At 41.3% G+C, this 18,525-nt stretch overlaps 1 protein-coding gene, 1 long non-coding RNA gene and 1 other non-coding gene across 3 annotated transcripts; all 3 read left to right on the top strand.

Moving 5' to 3' along the window:
* The first annotated feature begins 2,226 nt into the window (after nt 1-2,226).
* LOC114783506 (rabphilin-3A-like) lies at nt 2,227-5,316 on the top strand. The gene is made up of 7 exons (XM_028968965.1): nt 2,227-2,427; nt 2,519-2,645; nt 3,453-3,509; nt 3,604-3,758; nt 4,169-4,250; nt 4,359-4,455; nt 5,158-5,316. The coding sequence occupies exons 1-7, from the start codon at nt 2,270-2,272 to the stop codon at nt 5,286-5,288; spliced, it is 807 nt and encodes a 268-aa protein (XP_028824798.1). The 5' UTR covers nt 2,227-2,269; the 3' UTR covers nt 5,289-5,316.
* Nucleotides 5,317-8,429: 3,113 nt separating this feature from the next.
* On the top strand, nt 8,430-8,501 carry trnag-ccc (transfer RNA glycine (anticodon CCC)). The gene has a single exon. It is a non-coding gene; the product is annotated as a tRNA-Gly (tRNA).
* Nucleotides 8,502-13,775: 5,274 nt separating this feature from the next.
* LOC114783505 (uncharacterized) lies at nt 13,776-17,902 on the top strand. Its single transcript, XR_003748503.1, has 3 exons — nt 13,776-13,882; nt 14,688-15,035; nt 17,617-17,902. It is a non-coding gene; the product is annotated as an uncharacterized LOC114783505 (long non-coding RNA).
* The last annotated feature ends 623 nt before the right edge of the window (nt 17,903-18,525 follow it).

The following is an 18,525-nucleotide window of genomic DNA, read 5'->3' as shown; positions in this document are numbered from 1 at the left end:
ACCAAGTCCGTTCAAGGTAGCAGTCATTAGACCCCTGATTAAAAAGCCTGATCTTGATCGCAATCAAATTATAGACCGATATCCAACCTCCCGTTTATATCAAAAATCTTGGAAAAAGTCGTAGCCCAGCAGCTGAGCACATGCCTAGACTGTAACAATATCCATGAAGTATATCAATCGGGATTTAGATCTCATCATAGCACTGAGACAGCGCTGGTTAAAGTGACCTGCTGTTGGCCTCTGATCAGGGACGCATCTCGCTGCTTGTCCTGCTTGATCTGAGTGCAGCGTTTGACACTATTGATCACGCTATTCTCCTTGCCAGGTTAGCGAATTTTGTTGGGATTAAGGGAACAGCCCTTGAATGGTTCAGATCATATTTGACCAACCGATATCAGTTTGTGGACATCAATGGTGTTTCGTCTTCACATAGTAAAGTAGAGTTTGGTGTTCCACAAGGTTCTGTCCGTTACTTTTTTCGCTATACATGTTACCTTTAGGTGACGTCATCCGCAAACACGGTATTAGCTTTCATTGCTACGCTGACGACACACAGCTGTATCTGTCAGCAATGCCAGATCAGAGGCAGCAGCTGAACAAAATAGAGAATTGTCTGAAGGACATTAGACAGTGAATGCTCACCAACTTTCTCCTGTTAAACCCTGACAAGACAGAAGCGCTTGTACTTGGGCCTCAAGCAGCCAGGCATAAGATGGCTGACTACATCATAACCCTGGATAGCCTTTCTATCTCACCAAGTATTGAAGTAAAGGATCTAGGTGTCATCATTGATGCAGGTCTCTCATTCAATTTGCACGTAGATAATGTTACTAGGATAGCATTCTTTCACCTTAGAAATATTGCAAAAATAAGAAATATCATTTCAATGCATGATGCAGAAAAGTTGGTCCATGCATTTATTACATCAAGGTTAGATTACTGCAATGCATTACTGTCTGGATGCTCTAGTAGGTGCATGAGTAAACTCTAGCTAGTTCAGAATGCTGCAGCCAGAGTTCTAACTAGAACTAGGAAATTTGACCACATCACCCCAGTCTTACAATCACTGCACTGGTTACCCATCAAATTTAGGATTGACTACAAAATCCTACTTTTGACCTATAAAGCTCTAAATGGTCCCGCCCCGCAATACCTGAGTGAACTTTTGGTTCTTTACGAACCGCCACGCCCCCTTCGATCAATGGGTGCGGGGGTCACTACTGGTACCAAAAGTACAGAAGGTCACAGCTGGGAGCAGATCCTTCTCCTGTAGAGCTCCGCAGTAGTGGAACGGCCTGCCTGTCAGTGTCCGGGACTCAGACACTATCTCAGTGTTTAAATCCAATCTCAAAACCTATCTGTTTTCTCTGGCTTTTTGTTAAAATCCTAGACCCTCATTTCACTTCACTTCCTGACAACTGCTAAACAAGGACATACCATGAAACAAACCAGAGGGTCACCACAGCCACCACCACCGCTTCAAGGATCTTCAAGTGGACCAGTAACATCATTATGGACACGTAATCTAGACCATGACACTGGACTACATTCTGGACTTCTCCAACCCTACAACTGTAGGACTTATTATTATATCATCCCCAACAGTGGTGGCCTAGCGGTTAAGGAAGCAGCCCTGTAATCAGAAGGTTGCTGGTTCGATTCCTGATCTGCCAAGGTGCCACTGAGGTACCACTGAGCAAAGCACCGTCCCCACACACTGCTCCCCGGGCGCTTGTCATGGCTGCCCACTGCTCACTCAGGGTGATGGGTTAAATGCAGAGGACAAATTTCACTGTGTGCATCGTGTGCTGTGCTGCTGTGTATCACATGTGACAATCACTTCACTTTAGATAACCCTGCACTGACACCATTTGCTGGCTCACTCTACCCTGGAAGGGGGTCCCTCTCTGTATCACTCCTTCCCAAGGTTTCTTCCTTTCTTTTTTTTTTCTCTCTCCTAGAGTTTTTTTTGTGTGCAGAAGGGTCAAGTGTGGGGGGTGTCAACTGTAGGGCCTGTCAAAGCCCATTGAGACATACTGTATGTGATTTTGGGCTATATAAGAAATAAATGTTGTTGTTGTAGTTGTTGTCCTTTGCTCAATAGCACCTCATTGGCACCTTGGCGGATCAGGATTGGAACCGGCAACCTTCTGATTACGGGGCCACTTCCTTAACCGCTGCCCCAAAGGCCACCACAGCCAAATCATTGCAGATATATTTTTATAATCTTCTAATTTAGTGTGTTTATAGTTAAAGTTATGTTAAAGTTATGTTAAACTTTAAATTCCCAAATTATCACCAAATTATCCACTTGCAGTCATCCAAGCTACGCACAAAGACCCTACGCAACACCAGAAACCCCACCTGGAATGAGATTCTTGTGTATCACGGGATCACAGATGAGGACATGCAGCGTAAAACCCTGAGGTAGGGAGATCCGTGAGCTCGCTCTCAGGGTGGCTCAGGTGACAGGAGGTGTGGGGTGGGGCTGACTGTATCCCAAATGTCTCCACTGCAGGCTGTCTGTGTGCGATGAGGATAAGTTTGGACATAACGAGTTCATCGGAGAAACCCGAGTCGCCCTTAAGAAGCTGAAGATGAACCAGAAGAAGAACTTCAATGTCTGTCTGGAAAGAGTGATTCCTGTGAGTCACCATTACACACAGCCAACAGATAGTGAATTATATGCAAACTAGCCATACCTTTAAACCTCAGAAGGTACCCACTAAGCTCACAACAGTAAAGCTAAAACTTTCAAATGTACAAGAACACACAAACACACAAGCACTGACTTCATGAACACACTTTCCTTAACCGTGTAGTGCTGTTACTCAGGGTCATGGCTGTTACTGGGGATTCAACCAGGGCAGGGTGCACACACACCAACACACCATCCAATCACACGCTCATACCTACAGTCAATATAGAGTCAACAATTCAATTAGTGTGCGTGCTTGTGGATGCCGAGAGGAAACCGGAGAACCTGAAGGAAACCAGCTTCAAAACAGGGGGAAGCATGAAAACTCCACAGCCTTGGAGGTGTCAGGTCACGCGCCAACCATGAATACATACTGTTTATGTATTGAATATTTTTTATTTTTTCATGTTTGTGTTGAGACTAGAGCTGTCCTCACCTGTCGACATCATCAATTGCGTTGCCGCAAATTTAGAATTTATAAATAACTATATTAGTCAATTAATGTGGGATTACTTAATCCAACTGATTAAGAAAAAGGAAACGTTAGATTCATCGATGCACCGAAAAAATAATCACTAGATGAATCATTTAGAAAATAATCGTTTGGGACAGGCCTAGTTGAGACCCATAACCAAAATATAGATTTGAAACAAGTCAAATGAAATACATGCATATGGAGCATCTACTATGAAAATGAATGAGATAACCCGTTTACCCACTTTACCTTTCATAACTCTCATACTGTCTCTCTCAGACAAAGAGAACTGCTACAGCTGGTGGAGCACGAGGCATTGCTCTTTATGAGGATGAGGTACAAGGAGAATAAATGAATGATATATATATATATACAGGTATTATACAGTAAAAAAAAAAAAAATTCTTCCTTTCTTTTTTCTATTTATCAGTCTGTAAAAGATGGAGCAGATGTGGAGGAGAAGGGCCGGATCCTAATCTCTCTGACGTACAACTCTCAGCTGAGTCGGCTGATTGTTCGGGTTGTTCGCTGTGTTCACCTTGCTGCTATGGAGGCAAATGGGTATTCAGACCCCTTCGTCAAAATGTGAGTTATCATGCTCATTTATCCACTCTTACATGCATTTACACTACATTAATGCATCCTAACACATGTATTGATGAATGTGAGTACATTAATAGCTTTTTTCATATCAATGATTTTACCTGCATCACACAGGGAGTGTTCCTCTTTTATCTAAGCAAAATAGCTTCTGCAGTAACAGAGAGACGCACTGTTGGCCTCATTCCTAGCCAAACATAGACAATTGGTGCAACAATGTTCCTGGTGGGCAAATTTTTTAATTGCTTGAGAATAAGGCTGAGCTTTGAAAGTTCTCTCGATATAAGATCGATTATCTTGCAAAAACCTAAATGAATCCAGTAAATAACAATTTAAGGTGACTTAATATGCTTTTATCATAATTTATCATTTGCTGCCTGTGCTTCTATATACAGATGCCTGAAGCCTGACATGGGAAAGAAGGCTAAGAATAAGACACAGATCAAGAAGAAGACCTTGAACCCTGAGTTTAATGAGGTTAGAAGCTGCCATTGATGTATGTTTTTTATAAATGTATTTATTTAAATAAATGTAAATATATGAAATTTATTTAATTAATGAGGCCTACATGTGGCTATTTTACAGGAGTTTAGCTATGAAATTAAACATGCAGAACTGGCAAAGAAGACACTGGACATTTCAGTTTGGGACTACGACATTGGCAAATCTAATGACTACATTGTTGAGAACAGAGGCAGCACTCATTGCTTCTTTTTAATTGGCTGACCTGCTTGACCCCCTCTTGACATTTATTGAGTACATAAAGACATGGCATTCACACATGTTCTTTTCTCTAACTGCTTTTATTTGAATTGCTGTTTTTTTTGTCTCTATGTTTTTATGATGATCAGGTTGCTATAATGATATTTTACTATATTCTTAAAAGGTTAACAAAGCTTAAGCTACACAAGATGATCTGAAAATATTAAATAACAGCACTTTCTATTTTTCCTTTTTTGTAAAAGGCAATAAATCTATATCATTTACAGTACATTATCAAGAACATTTATGCATTAAATACATTTTAAATAAACATTTACTTATGTACCCAGCATGAGCTTGTCACATATTTATGTGAAATCCTGCTTTCAACAGAGTGGTATTTATTTGGGACTACGACATTTTATTTCTCCAGAAAATGTCCCAAACAGACATTTTGCATAGGCTAAATAAAACAAATTGAATGCTCCATCTTGACCAAAGAACCAGCCACAAATGTATCATTTAGTAGTGATAGAGAGAATGTAAAGTAAGGATAACTGTAAGCATATGAAAAATATTCTCAGAAATGTAATTCCTCAGTGTCTGTTAATGCTGAATAACATAGAAGGAGATGAACATGTTTATCAAACACATCTTTTTCAATGCCTTCAACCCTTGACAGGAGGTTGCCAGCTGGGCATCTCTGCTAAAGGAGAGCGTCTGAAGCATTGGTACGAGTGTCTGAAGAACAAAGACAAGAAGATTGAACGCTGGCACACCCTCCTCAACGAGAACCACGTCACCAGTGATTAAGATTGCTGCTCTGCACCCACCCTGACTCACCACCCGCCTCCCTATCTACAACCTGCCCTGCATGACAAAGAAGAGACAACTGTCCTATTCCAAAACTCTTTACATCTCCACCCACTCGCACTACAACTGTTTACAACTGCAGCCCAAGCCCCGACGTGTGTAAGTGAAAAAGAAAGCACACACTTCTACATGGTAGAATGACCTCAAGACTTTCTAGTGCTATTATATTGCAAGTTTCCATGAGAAAAACCAATGCATGATCTGGTGTTGTTCACGTTGTATAAGATTTGTTGAGATGCATACGATGACATCCATAGGTGCCAACTCTGTGGGTATGTTGGAGCCTGCAGCACCGATAATGGTTTACCTCAAGATCTAATAACTAGTCAGACTATGAAAAATATGTTTATGGAGATTCTTTATATTATTCTCCTTGACAGTATTCAGGTGGAAGGTCCAATATCTATGCCTTATTTCTGCAGAATAATAAAAACATGAAGAAGTTCGGTTACATTTTTGCATCTAAAACACTAAGACTAGATCTATACTTTCTAGATCTGTATTGTCAGTGTCAATGGCCACGCACCATGGACCCGTAAAAAAAAAAAACATGCACCTTGAACATTTTTCCAGTTTTCTCAGTTTACAAGCAGATGTTTGTGAACTTGAAAATATTTATGGCACCATTGCGGTATTGCATCAAGAACGGTGTGGTATACCCATTTTGTATGAATAAAGTCAGCTTATTTAGGCATGCTGTATGACACGGTAATGCCTCCCAGCCCCCCAACAATAGTCGGCGCCTATGATGACATCTCTTCTTTTTATACCCTCCCCATAGTCCTTCAGTAGTCTAGTCTGAAATTAGTAGTGCTTTATAGTTCAACTCATGGTTGCAACTTTGCATTTGAGGTTTACATATTTGAACTTTATAAAATGATGCAATCAGGCCAATCGGCTCATCAGATTTGATGGGGTCCATCAGTAACTAATTAAGATAAAAAAAAACCCACCCCAAAACCTTCCTGATTTCCTATCTTATGCGTTCTATTGACTACTACTATTGACTACTACTAGTCACTACTAATAAGCACTTGACACTGATTTTGAACAAAGATGCCTTGGAACAAAACTATATTTCATTGACTGGAAGGATCTCACCTTCCTGTTTTCTATGTTACAAAGAATACAAACCAGTATTACTCTGTGTAGGTCACCCACTCTGTATGACCTGTTGACTGCCTATAAAATGGAATGATTGCTGCTTTCTCATTTATGGACTGTATATATAGTGCATGTACTGGAGCAGGCAGAGTAATTCCTGTGTGTTTGGACCTGTATTGTTTTGCATGTTAAATAAAGGGTTTACCTGGAGTTTGGTTGAAACTGACAATAAATGCTAATGCAACCCATGATTGTTTTTTTTTTCAATTATTTTTTGTAATGTACCCCATGTTAACATGTTTATTTTTTGGACCTTTAATGATGGTGTTTGAACGTGAACCACGTTTCTTTATGAATCATACCAGATTTTCATTAGATTTCACCTTCAAATTGTCTAATAGAGGTTCACACATGTTCCTTAATAAATAGATGGACAAGTGTAGTTTTCAGTCTCATTAATTTCAAAATTACAGGGAATACATCCAACAGGATGCTCTGGGCCATCTGTGCCCATGCCTTTATTTTCTCTATGTATTCTAACAGGAAACCAGAAATGACCCCCCCAGGGTCATTCCACGATGCAACGCAAGATCCTTGTTGGACAGAGGTTCTCCTAGAGTGGTCACAGCACCATGGTCCACAGTGTCTGACAAGATCTCATATTCGTGTATTCTCAGATGGAACTTCTTGACAACTTTTCTGTTGGGAAGTTGCAAAATGAGAGGCTACAATATATATCCATCTAAACATGTACTTGCCCTGGTACTTCAATCGCAGTACAACTGATGCAATTTTTGTCAGCACTTATTGTTTCATTTCATGTTGTCCATGAGTCTGGGAGAAACATTTTCCCACGGCATACTGTAGAATGACCGTAGAAAACAACTCCCCCTCCTCCTACCACCATTGCATAAGTGAGCAACACACATCCAGAGATTGTCCGATTATTGCGCTAATTAATTGCGGTAACTAATGTAGAAGAGGAATTGAACTATAATAATGTAAAAAAAAATCTGAGGAAAACATATTGGTGATTGACAGCTGTCACAAACCTCACTTCCTCATTGAAGTGAGGAGGATGACTGGAGGTTACAGTGTTGCTGGGACCACTAGGCCACCACTGCCCCCAGTGGCATGGTGGCAACAGAGGTGGGAAATGGGTGGGGTGGCGATCAGAGAGCTTTGGATAACTGTTTTAGTCAGGTAACTGGATTGCACTTTTTTCAGGCATCAAGTACAAAGATGAACATCCTGAGAGATAAAAATGAATGAATTATTTTAACATGGGGTGGTAGTAGCCTAGTAGGTAACACACCCAGCTGTGAACCAGAAGACCACAAAAATCACAGGTTCAAACCCCACTTACTAGTTATCTAGTTATCCACACCATCCTTTCAGTCCATTGGAGCAGCAGTCCCGAGGCAAGATTAGGATGTGTGCGTCGTCCCCTCCTCCCACCCCGACCTCATGGATGTTCTTTAGACTCAGACACCCGAGACACTGGAAACGATTCAGACGATTCTGATAGGAGAGTCTGAGATTTAAGGTGTGGCGCCAGATGACATGCTAATAGACCTCTGGGCCTGGCACAGGAAGTGCCTGCTGTGAGGCAGGAATTGATGTCATGCCTCCAGGGGTGACCCATCTGAAAGATCTGGGGAAAGAACGCAGATAACTGAACATCATGAAGATCAGGATGCACGTCCATGAGAACTGTGAATTTAAGGATCACTTCAGCCCATAATTAAAGGGCTCTGCTAACAGAGGCTGTTACTGGAGACCAGTCAGTCAGTCACTTAGCAACAGCTGCTAAACAAATCACTGTTTTAATTGTAATTTCAGGCAGGCAGTAAAAACAGATTTAGTGGAGTTTGAGATTTGGTCAGCAGGAGATTTCACAAGCTGTAGGTACAAAAGAAAGCCACTTGGTGCTCATCTTATGCAGAATCTGTGGTATTTTAAAAGAACCAACGCAGTGCATTGGTGGTATAGTGGTGAGCATAGCTGCTTCCCAAGTAGTGGACCTGGGTTCGATTCCCGGCCAATGCAATGGACATTTTTTGGGGCAGTGGTGGCCTAGTGGTTAAGGAAGCGGCCCCGTAATCAGAAGGTTGCTGGTTTGAATCCCGATCAGCCAAGGTACCACTGAGGTGCCACTGAGCAAAGCACCGTCCGCACACACTGCTCCCCGGGCGCCTGTCATGGCTGCCCACTGCTCACTCAGGGTGATGGGTTAAATGCAGAGGACAAATTTCACTGTGTGCACCGTGTGCTGTGCTGCTGTGTATCACGTGTGACAATCACTTCACTTTCACTTTCCGTTATTAGGGTTGAATCTGCAGAATTTATCATAATATCAGTACATACAATGTGAGCAGCTTGTGTGTGTGTGTGTGTGTGTGTGTGTGTGTGTGTGTGTGTATGAGTGTGTCATGCCCTGCAGTCTATGAACTCACCCTTTGACACACATCAGCGCCATGGACAGACGTATTAATCAGTCTTTTCATCCAAGTCTTTCTACAGTACAGTAAATAAGCTCAGGCTGAATCTGCGGTAAGAGAAATAGGTTCCTGGTACCTGTGACCCAGCTGACCCACATACTTAACCCACCACTGACCCAGGGGACTCACCTGTAATTAGTCAATGTGGATGAGGGGGACATAAAAAAATTCAGTACGAATGACACCAAACTAATCACCATTCTGCACAGTCTGGGCTTGGGACTCCTTGCCTGTCCCCGCAAAGAAAGCAGAACCCATGGAAGGGGCATTTCCTGCAGCTGAAACGAGAACCAGACCAAAATGTAACAGCCAAGAAAAACAAAGCAAATTTACAGACATTTACATGCAACAGTGTTGATCAGATAAACACAGTGACAAAATACTGAAATATTTTGGAAAAAGAATATTAAACGCTTCAGGTATTGGTAGGAAAGGGGGCATTAAACGATAGAGCACCGCCCTCTGCTGGGGAAAAAAGACCTCTGCAGCTCAACCTGTTCCCGTGACACATCGCAACCAGGCAAATAGTTTTAGTTGAAAAAAACAAAGACAAATGAGTGCCCTTTTTATATGTGTATATAAATAATACATCACAACCATGCATCAGATTAAACACTGAACTGGACTTTTTGCCCCATCGCCAGCCCACTAGGGGTTTGATTCTCGCTCTTGTTGCGTTGATGTTTTGTGGGGCAGTGGTGGCCTAGCAGATACAGAAATGGACTCATAATCAGAAGGTTGCAGGTTCAATCCCTAAAACACCAAGGTGCCACTGAGGTGCCACTGAGCAAAGCCCCGTCCTCACTTACTGCTCCACGGGCGCCTGTCAGGGCTGCTGGGTTGTATGCACCATGTGCTGTGCTGTGCTGTGTTTCACAATGACGATCACTTCACTTTCATACTGAGGAAGTGGTGGCCTTAAACAGAAAGTAGCACTTATTTGTCTTTTTATTTTTACATTTAGAAGATGAAAAACCTATAATTAGTTTCACTACATCCTTTAAAAATGTATATACAATTTATATGCACACGGTGTCATCTTATGAAAAAATAGTAAGTTTTTCAATGACTAATATTATCAATAAAAAAACATAAAAAAAGAATGCTTTATTGCCCTACAAAGGGCAATCCAAAAACCTTTATTGAGAACAGCTAGACCAGCAGTAAGTGTGCTTACAAGATCTAGTAAAAGTCTTTTAATGAAATAATTTTGAACCACACTAGTGACCTGACATGGAGGGATAATAAATTGTGGGTTGGGTTTAATTATATTTCCTTCTCGTGCCTGCGGCCACAAACTGGCCCACAGCCGATAGTTTCCCGCTGGAGCTCTACGAAAAAGTGACCTCGGAGACGATGATGTTGTCCTCCAGGGCCGATCCACAGCCCATGCAGACTGCATCTCCCTTGGACTGGTCAACATCAATGTCGGTCCCACCGCAGGTCCTGCAGACCCTCATGATGGCTGCAAGGCCGGAGGGTCAAAGGGGACACCTCTGAAAGGGAAAACGAATCTGGATTAGCCACTGCAAATGCAGCTACAAACACACACACCATTATGAATCTGGTAATATCTGTACACCCTAAAACCTCACAGATAAAGTGTCTATTATTAAATATCAGCACCATTGCAGTGGTATTAAATATATGACACCTGTAGTGTCACATGAGTGCGTGTGTGACCTGTAAATCTCCTTTGCCTTTACGTGTTCCACTAAGATGTGACATTATGATAATATCAGAGATATGTAAACGGCGGGTTTAATGGCAGAGAAAGCCCCCAGTCCACGAAGATCTTCCAGGCAACATTACCAACCTGTTTACCATAGAACGCTATGAACGGAGATCCATGTATTCTGATTGATCTCATCTGCTCATCCGGATATGCAGCCTTCTTTACTTCAGCATGAGACCACAATAAAATAAATAGGGTTTAAAAGTAAATAAATCAGATTTTAGTGGCCTTTATAAACCCTTTTTATATTGCATAGAAATGTCCATGTTCATGATAAATAAATGTATTCTTACGAGCCTCATTTGTTCAGAAAACGTGGCACTTACTAAAAGTGCCAATGTGAAACGGCATTATGAGACATAATGGAAACATTCCCAATAAAATCTGAGGTAATATCACTAAAAATAAGCAGTCTCAGAATCCAATACGACCAGCCCAAGGGGATCCCGAGTCACACATTCACTGCCCAACAATGTGCTCATGTGTGTTCCCTCAGAGCTGCTTGGATTTTGGGTCAACACAAAAAAGCCATTTACTGATTGAGAGGTTGTCAGTAACGTTACTTGATGGAAAACAAGAGCTTTGAGATAAAATAAAACAGATACCGTTGTTAGCATCTTCTGCCACAAAGAAAAGGGAAATACTGTCTCAGGATGTGCTAAACCAGCTAGATGAAGCCATGTGTAAAGAAGAAGAAAGAAAGTGAAGTGCACACAAATTTGTCCTCTGCATTTAACCCATCACCTTGAGTGAGCAGTGGGCAGCCATGACAGGCGCCCGGGGAGCAGTGTGTGGGGACGGTGCTTTGCTCAGTGGCACCTCAGTGCTTGGCCACCACTGCCCCAGTGTACAGCACCATGTGAAGGTTTATCTGTGGATGAGTCCACTGACTTGTGTGACGATGCTCAACTGTTAGTCCGTCTGGTATTTCAACACAGACCACAGAATTCTGTGAAGATCTTTTAGGGCTCACCTCACTTCAGACCAGAAGACATCTACATGGACATTAAGGAGCTGTTAACAGAGAGAGGACTAGAGCCAAAAAAGTGATTTTAATAACTGCAGATGGAGCCCCTGCTATGATAGGGAGAGAGAAAGGAGCTGTAGCGAGACTGAAATAAGACAATCCTGAATTCACATCTTACCATTGCATCATTCACCAATCTGTCCTCAGTGTCTCCCTGTCAGACGAGCATGCTGAGGTGATGAATACAATGAGGCAAATGATCATTTTTCTCAGGGCATCTTCTTCCTACCAGCATCGCATCGAGAATTCCTCAGAGAAGTCGATGCTGATGATCTTTTGCTGCACGATAATGCGAAACAGCTCAGGAAAGGCAGGGTGTTAGCACGCTTGTGGTCCATTAGGAGGGAAGCAGCATCTTTTTTTGGTAGAACTAAGAAGTCAGAAGGCAAAAGAGTTTTCTCTCTTTTTACAAAATGAGAAACAGATGGACAATGTGACCTTTTTGGTTGATATCGCTTCACATTTGAATGATCTGAATTTGAGGCTACAGGGAAAGGACAATTCAATTTGTGACTTGATGACATCTGTCTGCTCCTTTCAGAGGAAACGTCTTCATGGAAGACTTGCATAGAGACTTCACGCACTTCCCAGCAGTGCAGGAACAGGTTCAGGGATGACGAGATGCTGTTTCTTTCGTTGGCTTTATTGATAAGCTGATTGTGAACTTCAGCAGCCGTTTTTACAGCTTCAGCTTTGGACAGCAACTCACAACATTCCTTCAGAATCCATTTCTCATCACTGCTGTCAGAGGGTTCTCAAAGGAAGTCACACAGCACTTTGAATGGGCAAATGCTGGATCCTCTCCAGATAGAATTGCTCGATCTCCAAGAAGATGTGGCCCTGAAAGAGCAGTTTATAAGAACTGACCCTTCCACTTTCTGGCTTCAAATGGTTATTATGACAACTTTCCCTGGTCTGAGCAAAGTAGCCTTGTACATATTGACCATGATTGGCTCCACACGCCACTGCAAGACAGCTTTCTCGACAATGAACATAATTAAAACTAAATATCATTCCAGGCTCTCGATCGAGCACCTCCACATTTGTATGAGAATGGCCCTGACTCCATTCAAGCCCAGGTTTAAAATCCTGGCAGGACAAGCTAGAGATCAATTCTCTCACTGAACAAAAAAGCAGGGGAATATAACAGGGGAACAAAGTGAGCGTCTAAAATTGTTTAACTGTTAAAATTTGTTGGTTTATTTTCTATAAAAGTCTGCTGAGTCAGAAAAGGGGAAATTCTCCCTTTATTTTTTTGAAGTTCAGAACTTTATTTAAAAATGCACAATTTTTATGCACAATTTCCTTTTATTATGAAATGCAGCCCTACTCTTTTTTAGTAAACTATAAAACATGCATATCAGCAGTCATACATTTATGTTCAGTTCTGTGTAATGTGACAATAAATATTGTCAATGTTTTTTAACCTTTTTAGGTATTAATTACATCAAATGTTGATTAAATGAAAAATGAATAGGACACTATTCACACTAAACAGTTATAATCTTTTGGACCTTTGTTTCTAGAAATATTTTCTAACTGATCCTCTTTAAATTTAGTTGAATACCCCAGATGTAGAGCTTTATTTTCCTGACTTTTTGTCGAGCTGAACTATACAGGCGAAATCCGTGTATTGCAGCATGTAACGATTCAAATAATGCGTAAGGCGCTCAGCAACGTGCGCACGGCATTTTGGGATCTGTAGTTTGTGTGCAATCAGCGCTTCATATCGCCGAGTTATATTAATAGCGAGTTTGGCACGTGTACCTTAAGGGCTCATTTTAAAGTGCGCCTAATGAAATGTTTTTATTGGGCTATTTGTAAAAAAGGATGAGAATGTGGGAGTTCGTGCGTCACAGCTTTTTACAAAGTTTACGGGCAGGATTTCTCTCTCTGAACGGGGCGCGTCTTTTTGGCGCTTTACGGCAGAGTCGTGAAAACTCTGATTCTGATTCTGGCACTGACTGCGGCGGAGACGTGAGGATGATGGCGACGGTGTCCGTGGCGTTCTAGACAGTTTTAACTCAGCAAATAAAAAAAATGACACTACAAGCAAGTGCGGCGCCTGGCGAAACCAGACAGGAGAGAAACAAAGAGCCAGAAAGGAAAGGAGGCGAGTTCCATCTACGCCAAGCTGCGAGTCATCACCCCAACTTTGCACCTCTGAGTGAGTGATGTTGTCCCCTTCATTAATATTTCTTTATTCTTTATAGGTAGAATTTGGGGGAGTTATTGCACGTTGGAGGCAGTGAATGCTGTTACAACAGTAAAGATGCATACAAATATACAAAAAAAGGTTTTATGTGAATTACACCGTTTAAAATAACTTCTAAAGTGGAGTTTGAGACCACTGCTCTATGGTAATGCAGCTTTGAGTTATTTAATTTGGAATGTTAACTAGTTTAGTAAATCAGTACGTTAGTTCTGTTGGTATTACATGAACTATAGAACGTTAGTTGTAGTAACTGTTTCTGAATGTACATTTATAGAGGGGGTCACAGATGGTCCCGTTTCCTTCCAGTGTTGCGCAAACCACCAGATTTTGGAAAGGCAGCGCATTTTTAAAAAGGAAATTGGGAGATGCTTCCAACCTCGCTGCCCGATGAGTTTATTTTAATCTGCCAGGATTTATGAACTGAACAATAACTTGGAGTGCCAGAACACACACACACACACACTCATTTCCCATTTTAGGTTTTAATCTGTTAAACTAGTTATGTTTTAACACCCTTGTAATTATCACATTAGTTCCCATCCCGAAACTGAGATGAACAAGTACTGAGACAGAGACGTGAGACTGTGGGGAGAATATTTCAGTGTCAGATTACACTGCCGGCTTTTAACTGTAGAAAAGAAAATGAAATGAGATGCTTTGCTGCATCGATGCAGATGGAGTTAACCTTCATCTTCAGTGGGGTTTAATGTAGTATTCATGTGAATAAAATGAGCTTTAATTCCACCCCCCGTGGAAGTGGGCCAGGGTCCACCGCGGACGACACAACATACAGGTAAAAGTGTTCTGTTTTTTTACACTATAGTTCAAACTTTGTAGATCATTCAGTAATTTACTTGTTTTTTCGATTAAAAGTATAGAAAAATTACTGGGAAGATAATAAATAGTTATGGACAAACATTGAAATAATGATGTATTCAAACCCACATCTGTTGTGTCATGAAGGCCAATTTTGTTTCTTCATTCAGTGCTGTACTAAGATTATTGAAAGGGTTTTATAATAATCAATGATTTTTGAATCAGTGTCAGTCTCTTGTCAGCAGCCATCAGTGCCATGGACCTATCTGCCTGCTCTTCCTCCTCCCAGGTAACACCTCGCTTCACCTTTTCATGTCCGGATAGCCATTAGTATTCTGCCTGTTTCAGATGCAACTCTGCTACACTCTGTACAGCCCCCAGCGTATGTTAACCCAGTACAGCAGCAACAGCTACTGCAGACACGTATTTCTGTCATAACGTCCATGTTATAGCGTGTCATCCAATCCCATCCATGACCACCAGGTGGAGTTCTAACTAGAAGCACAGTAATGGAGGTTCCCACTCAGGCCTGTAATCAGGTACCTGATATTTATGTTCCCAGCATGTAGATCTTCCTTCGGTTAGTTCCCAGTCACCCCAAGAACATACTGACGATGTATAGAAGACCCTTCATTTCCTAATTTCGTTCATGATGATCCTTTAGAGTTTGCTATGTTGAAAATGGCTCTGCATAACTTCATCATGAATCTGAGAATAGCCCACTTCCATACAAACATGCTCTGACAGCCCTTCAGCAAAGATATGGGCAGCCCCACCACTTAGTATTGAGAGAAATAAGCACAATTCTTAAGTGACCTCCGGTGCGCTCTGGTGTCGGGTCTTAGTAGGCCTGCTCCAGTCTCTGGACACTAATCAGGTAGCTGCAGAGTTGGACAGTTCTTCGCATGTACAGCAGCTCCTGGCCAAGCTCTCTTCAGACCTCATGGCAACCTTTGCCAGACATGCCTGCACTGCAAAGCCGGATACCTCCTACAACCTTGTGGGTTTTGCAGAGTTGATTAACAGGAATCTGAGTGCCAGATGGGGGCAGCTCAAGAGAGTCAGAGACCGAAACGAGAGCTGAATTTCACTGGGAAGAGACCAGCCGGAACACCATACTGCATGGGAAATTTTTTTGGGAGCAAATGCGTCAATAGGTCTGGGTAGAGCTCCTAAATGAATGAACATCTGGAAGGCAAGGTGTCATACAAAATACAGAATACATAAACTGGCAAATTTGAGAAGTGATTTTTATTGTTTTGGTTCGTAAATTGATAGAGAAGCCTTTTGTTAACATAACTTTTTGAACATACAAGTAAGCTATCTCCATATAGGTATTTTTTCCTTCAAAATGAACTTAAACTACACTCGTACTACAAGCATGAGGTGGGGTGGGAAGACAGATGCTCTGGTCTGTAATTTTCAGAGAAGTGTGATTTAATTAGCTCGGAACCACGTCAAAATATGGCAGTGACTTTGCTGAGGGGCTGAATGCAACATCTAGTGTATATATCTACGAGGTGTGTCTATGGTAAAGAGTTTTGCGCACCAAAGGAACAGAAAATATGTCACATGACATTTCGGTCATGGAAAATGAGAGAGAGAACACTTAAATGCAGATTATACACATATAAGTGATACACATTATAAGTGATCTCAAACTCTGAACCGTGCTGTGACCAGACCCTCAGTAACGTTTGAAGGCCAGCACTGTATGGACAGTAGATCATTAAATCATCTGCACACGTCAGGTTATTGATTATAGTTCCACCGACTACACATCCATGTATACATTAAAAAGAAGAGATGACAGAACACTTCCTTTACTAACCACATGACAAACATCAAAAGGGACGGACACACAGTTACGCCATTTAACATACGTAGACTGATGAGTGAATCAAAAGGATATAATCTTAATTAAGGAGTTGGGGACCCCACTGTATTGTAACGTATAAAATAACGTCTCATGAGTCACACAATCAAACTCTTTCCAGAACCTTCGGTACAGAGTCTGAATCCCCAAAAATAAGGATTTTAAAACATAAAAACATAACATTTAAATTTAAAAAATAAAAAAAATAAACATTCACATGACAACAGGAACAATAAGTCTCATAATCCACAGTAAAAAAATCAGATAAAAAAGAACAAATACATGAATTTGGATGTGATCTTTGTAGAAAATTATACAAATTCTGAAATGTCCAAAAAATGAATCTACTGCTGACTGTAAAGAAAATGCTAAATATCCAAATGCTAGGCATCTACGTTGCCATGAATTTGTAATGCTCTTCACGATTCTATCTATTATTAATTTCTATTTAATTTGACCAAATTGGTCTTTATTGGTCATTTTAATATATTAGGATTCTTTAAGGCAGGGGTGTCAAAATCGTGGTCCGAGAGATCACTTTAAATATTCATTATTAAGGCCCAGAGATACGAAGCGCTAATAACACACAAACTTCAGATCCTCAGCGAACTCAGTGCGCCGGGCACTCCGTTTCTCAGCAAAGTGTGCACTGCATTATGGGATCTGTAGTTTGTACATCATTTAGAGTGGAAATCACCGTACACCATCATCATGGGCTGGTAAAATTCAGCTTCCAGATTTACAATCTGAAGTCAAATTATGCAAATTTAAAGACTTTTATGCATTAAAAAGCACATGCATTCCTTTTGACAGATTTACTGTACACAGATTTTACACAACTGATGGGTTTCTGTAGAAGTGTTCACCAAACTAATACCAGAAGTGTATCTCTATCCTCAATACACATTTTTTATATCAAATTTGATGTGTAATATCAAGCTGTTTTTATTCTGGTTGCAATTTTACTGACTCAAACTTTATGTTTCTGAAACAGATATCAGTGATAATGAAGATGACAGTAGAAGTTCCTCTTGGACACCAGGGAACACGTCACTCAGATGGCTCTCTACTACATTCTGCATGGCTATACATCCCTCCACCAGATTGTGAAATTCAAAGTGCCAGGAAGAAAGTATGAACCAGTGGTGGGATTTCTCAACAGATACAGGAGAAGAGGAGGAAACAAGGGCCCACGGCTCCCATTCCAAACCAAGATGTCCACATGACCAATACTTCACACTGGCCAATAATGTAATAATGAAAAAGGGAAGGTGCAGGGTTCCTGGGTTCACAGGAATACCCAAAGTTATGTGCAAAAATGCAACATACACCTTTTATTCCACAGCAGAGAATAACATGTTGTTTGTTCATTTTTTACTTATTTCATGATTTTTTAAAAATAATATATTTACTGATTGTTCGTTCATACTGTCAAGGCCGATCCAGGGGGTGCATTCACTGACATGGGGCTGGAGCTGGAAGCAGACTGTGGGGTGAAAATACATGTAGGCAGCGCTTCATGGAAACAGGGCAGGGGCAGAGGTGATCTGGAACAACTTCTGTTTGCCATGTTGATGCTCATGCAGCAGGGCAGGTATGTGAAAGAGTTCAGTAGCAGGCAGCGCCCGCACCGGCAACAGGTGGGAAGCAGTAGCAAGCATCTGGTCACCGTGGTGATGTGCACGCTGCAGCAAGGAGCCAGGCTGGAGACGGGGTTAAGGAGACTAGTTGTGGGGGTTCCTGTGTGCGTCCCTACCGACAGTGATATGTGCCACAGCTACAAATAAAAAAAGAGGCAGAAGATTTTCTGTTCAGTTATATTTATTTTCCCAGAGGCATTCATCCTCCATTCATATTTAATATTACTCAAGCATTAAATAAACACAAAACAATGTTTATGTCA

Source organism: Denticeps clupeoides, unplaced genomic scaffold (assembly GCF_900700375.1).
Source record: "Denticeps clupeoides unplaced genomic scaffold, fDenClu1.1, whole genome shotgun sequence".
In the NCBI taxonomy this organism is placed as follows: domain Eukaryota; kingdom Metazoa; phylum Chordata; class Actinopteri; order Clupeiformes; family Denticipitidae; genus Denticeps; species Denticeps clupeoides.
This window is presented reverse-complemented; position numbering and strand designations above follow the sequence as displayed.

What these genes read in the sequence shown, in the direction of transcription:
- LOC114783506 (XM_028968965.1), top strand. Translation starts at nt 2,270, where the DNA reads ATGTTAAACTTTAAATTCCCAAATTATCACCAAATTATCCACTTGCAG. An exon ending in TGAACCCTGAGTTTAATGAG is followed by an intron (nt 4,251 to 4,358) that starts GTTAGAAGCTGC and finishes GCTATTTTACAG; the next exon opens with GAGTTTAGCTATGAAATTAA. An exon ending in CAAATCTAATGACTACATTG is followed by an intron (nt 4,456 to 5,157) that starts TTGAGAACAGAG and finishes AACCCTTGACAG; the next exon opens with GAGGTTGCCAGCTGGGCATC.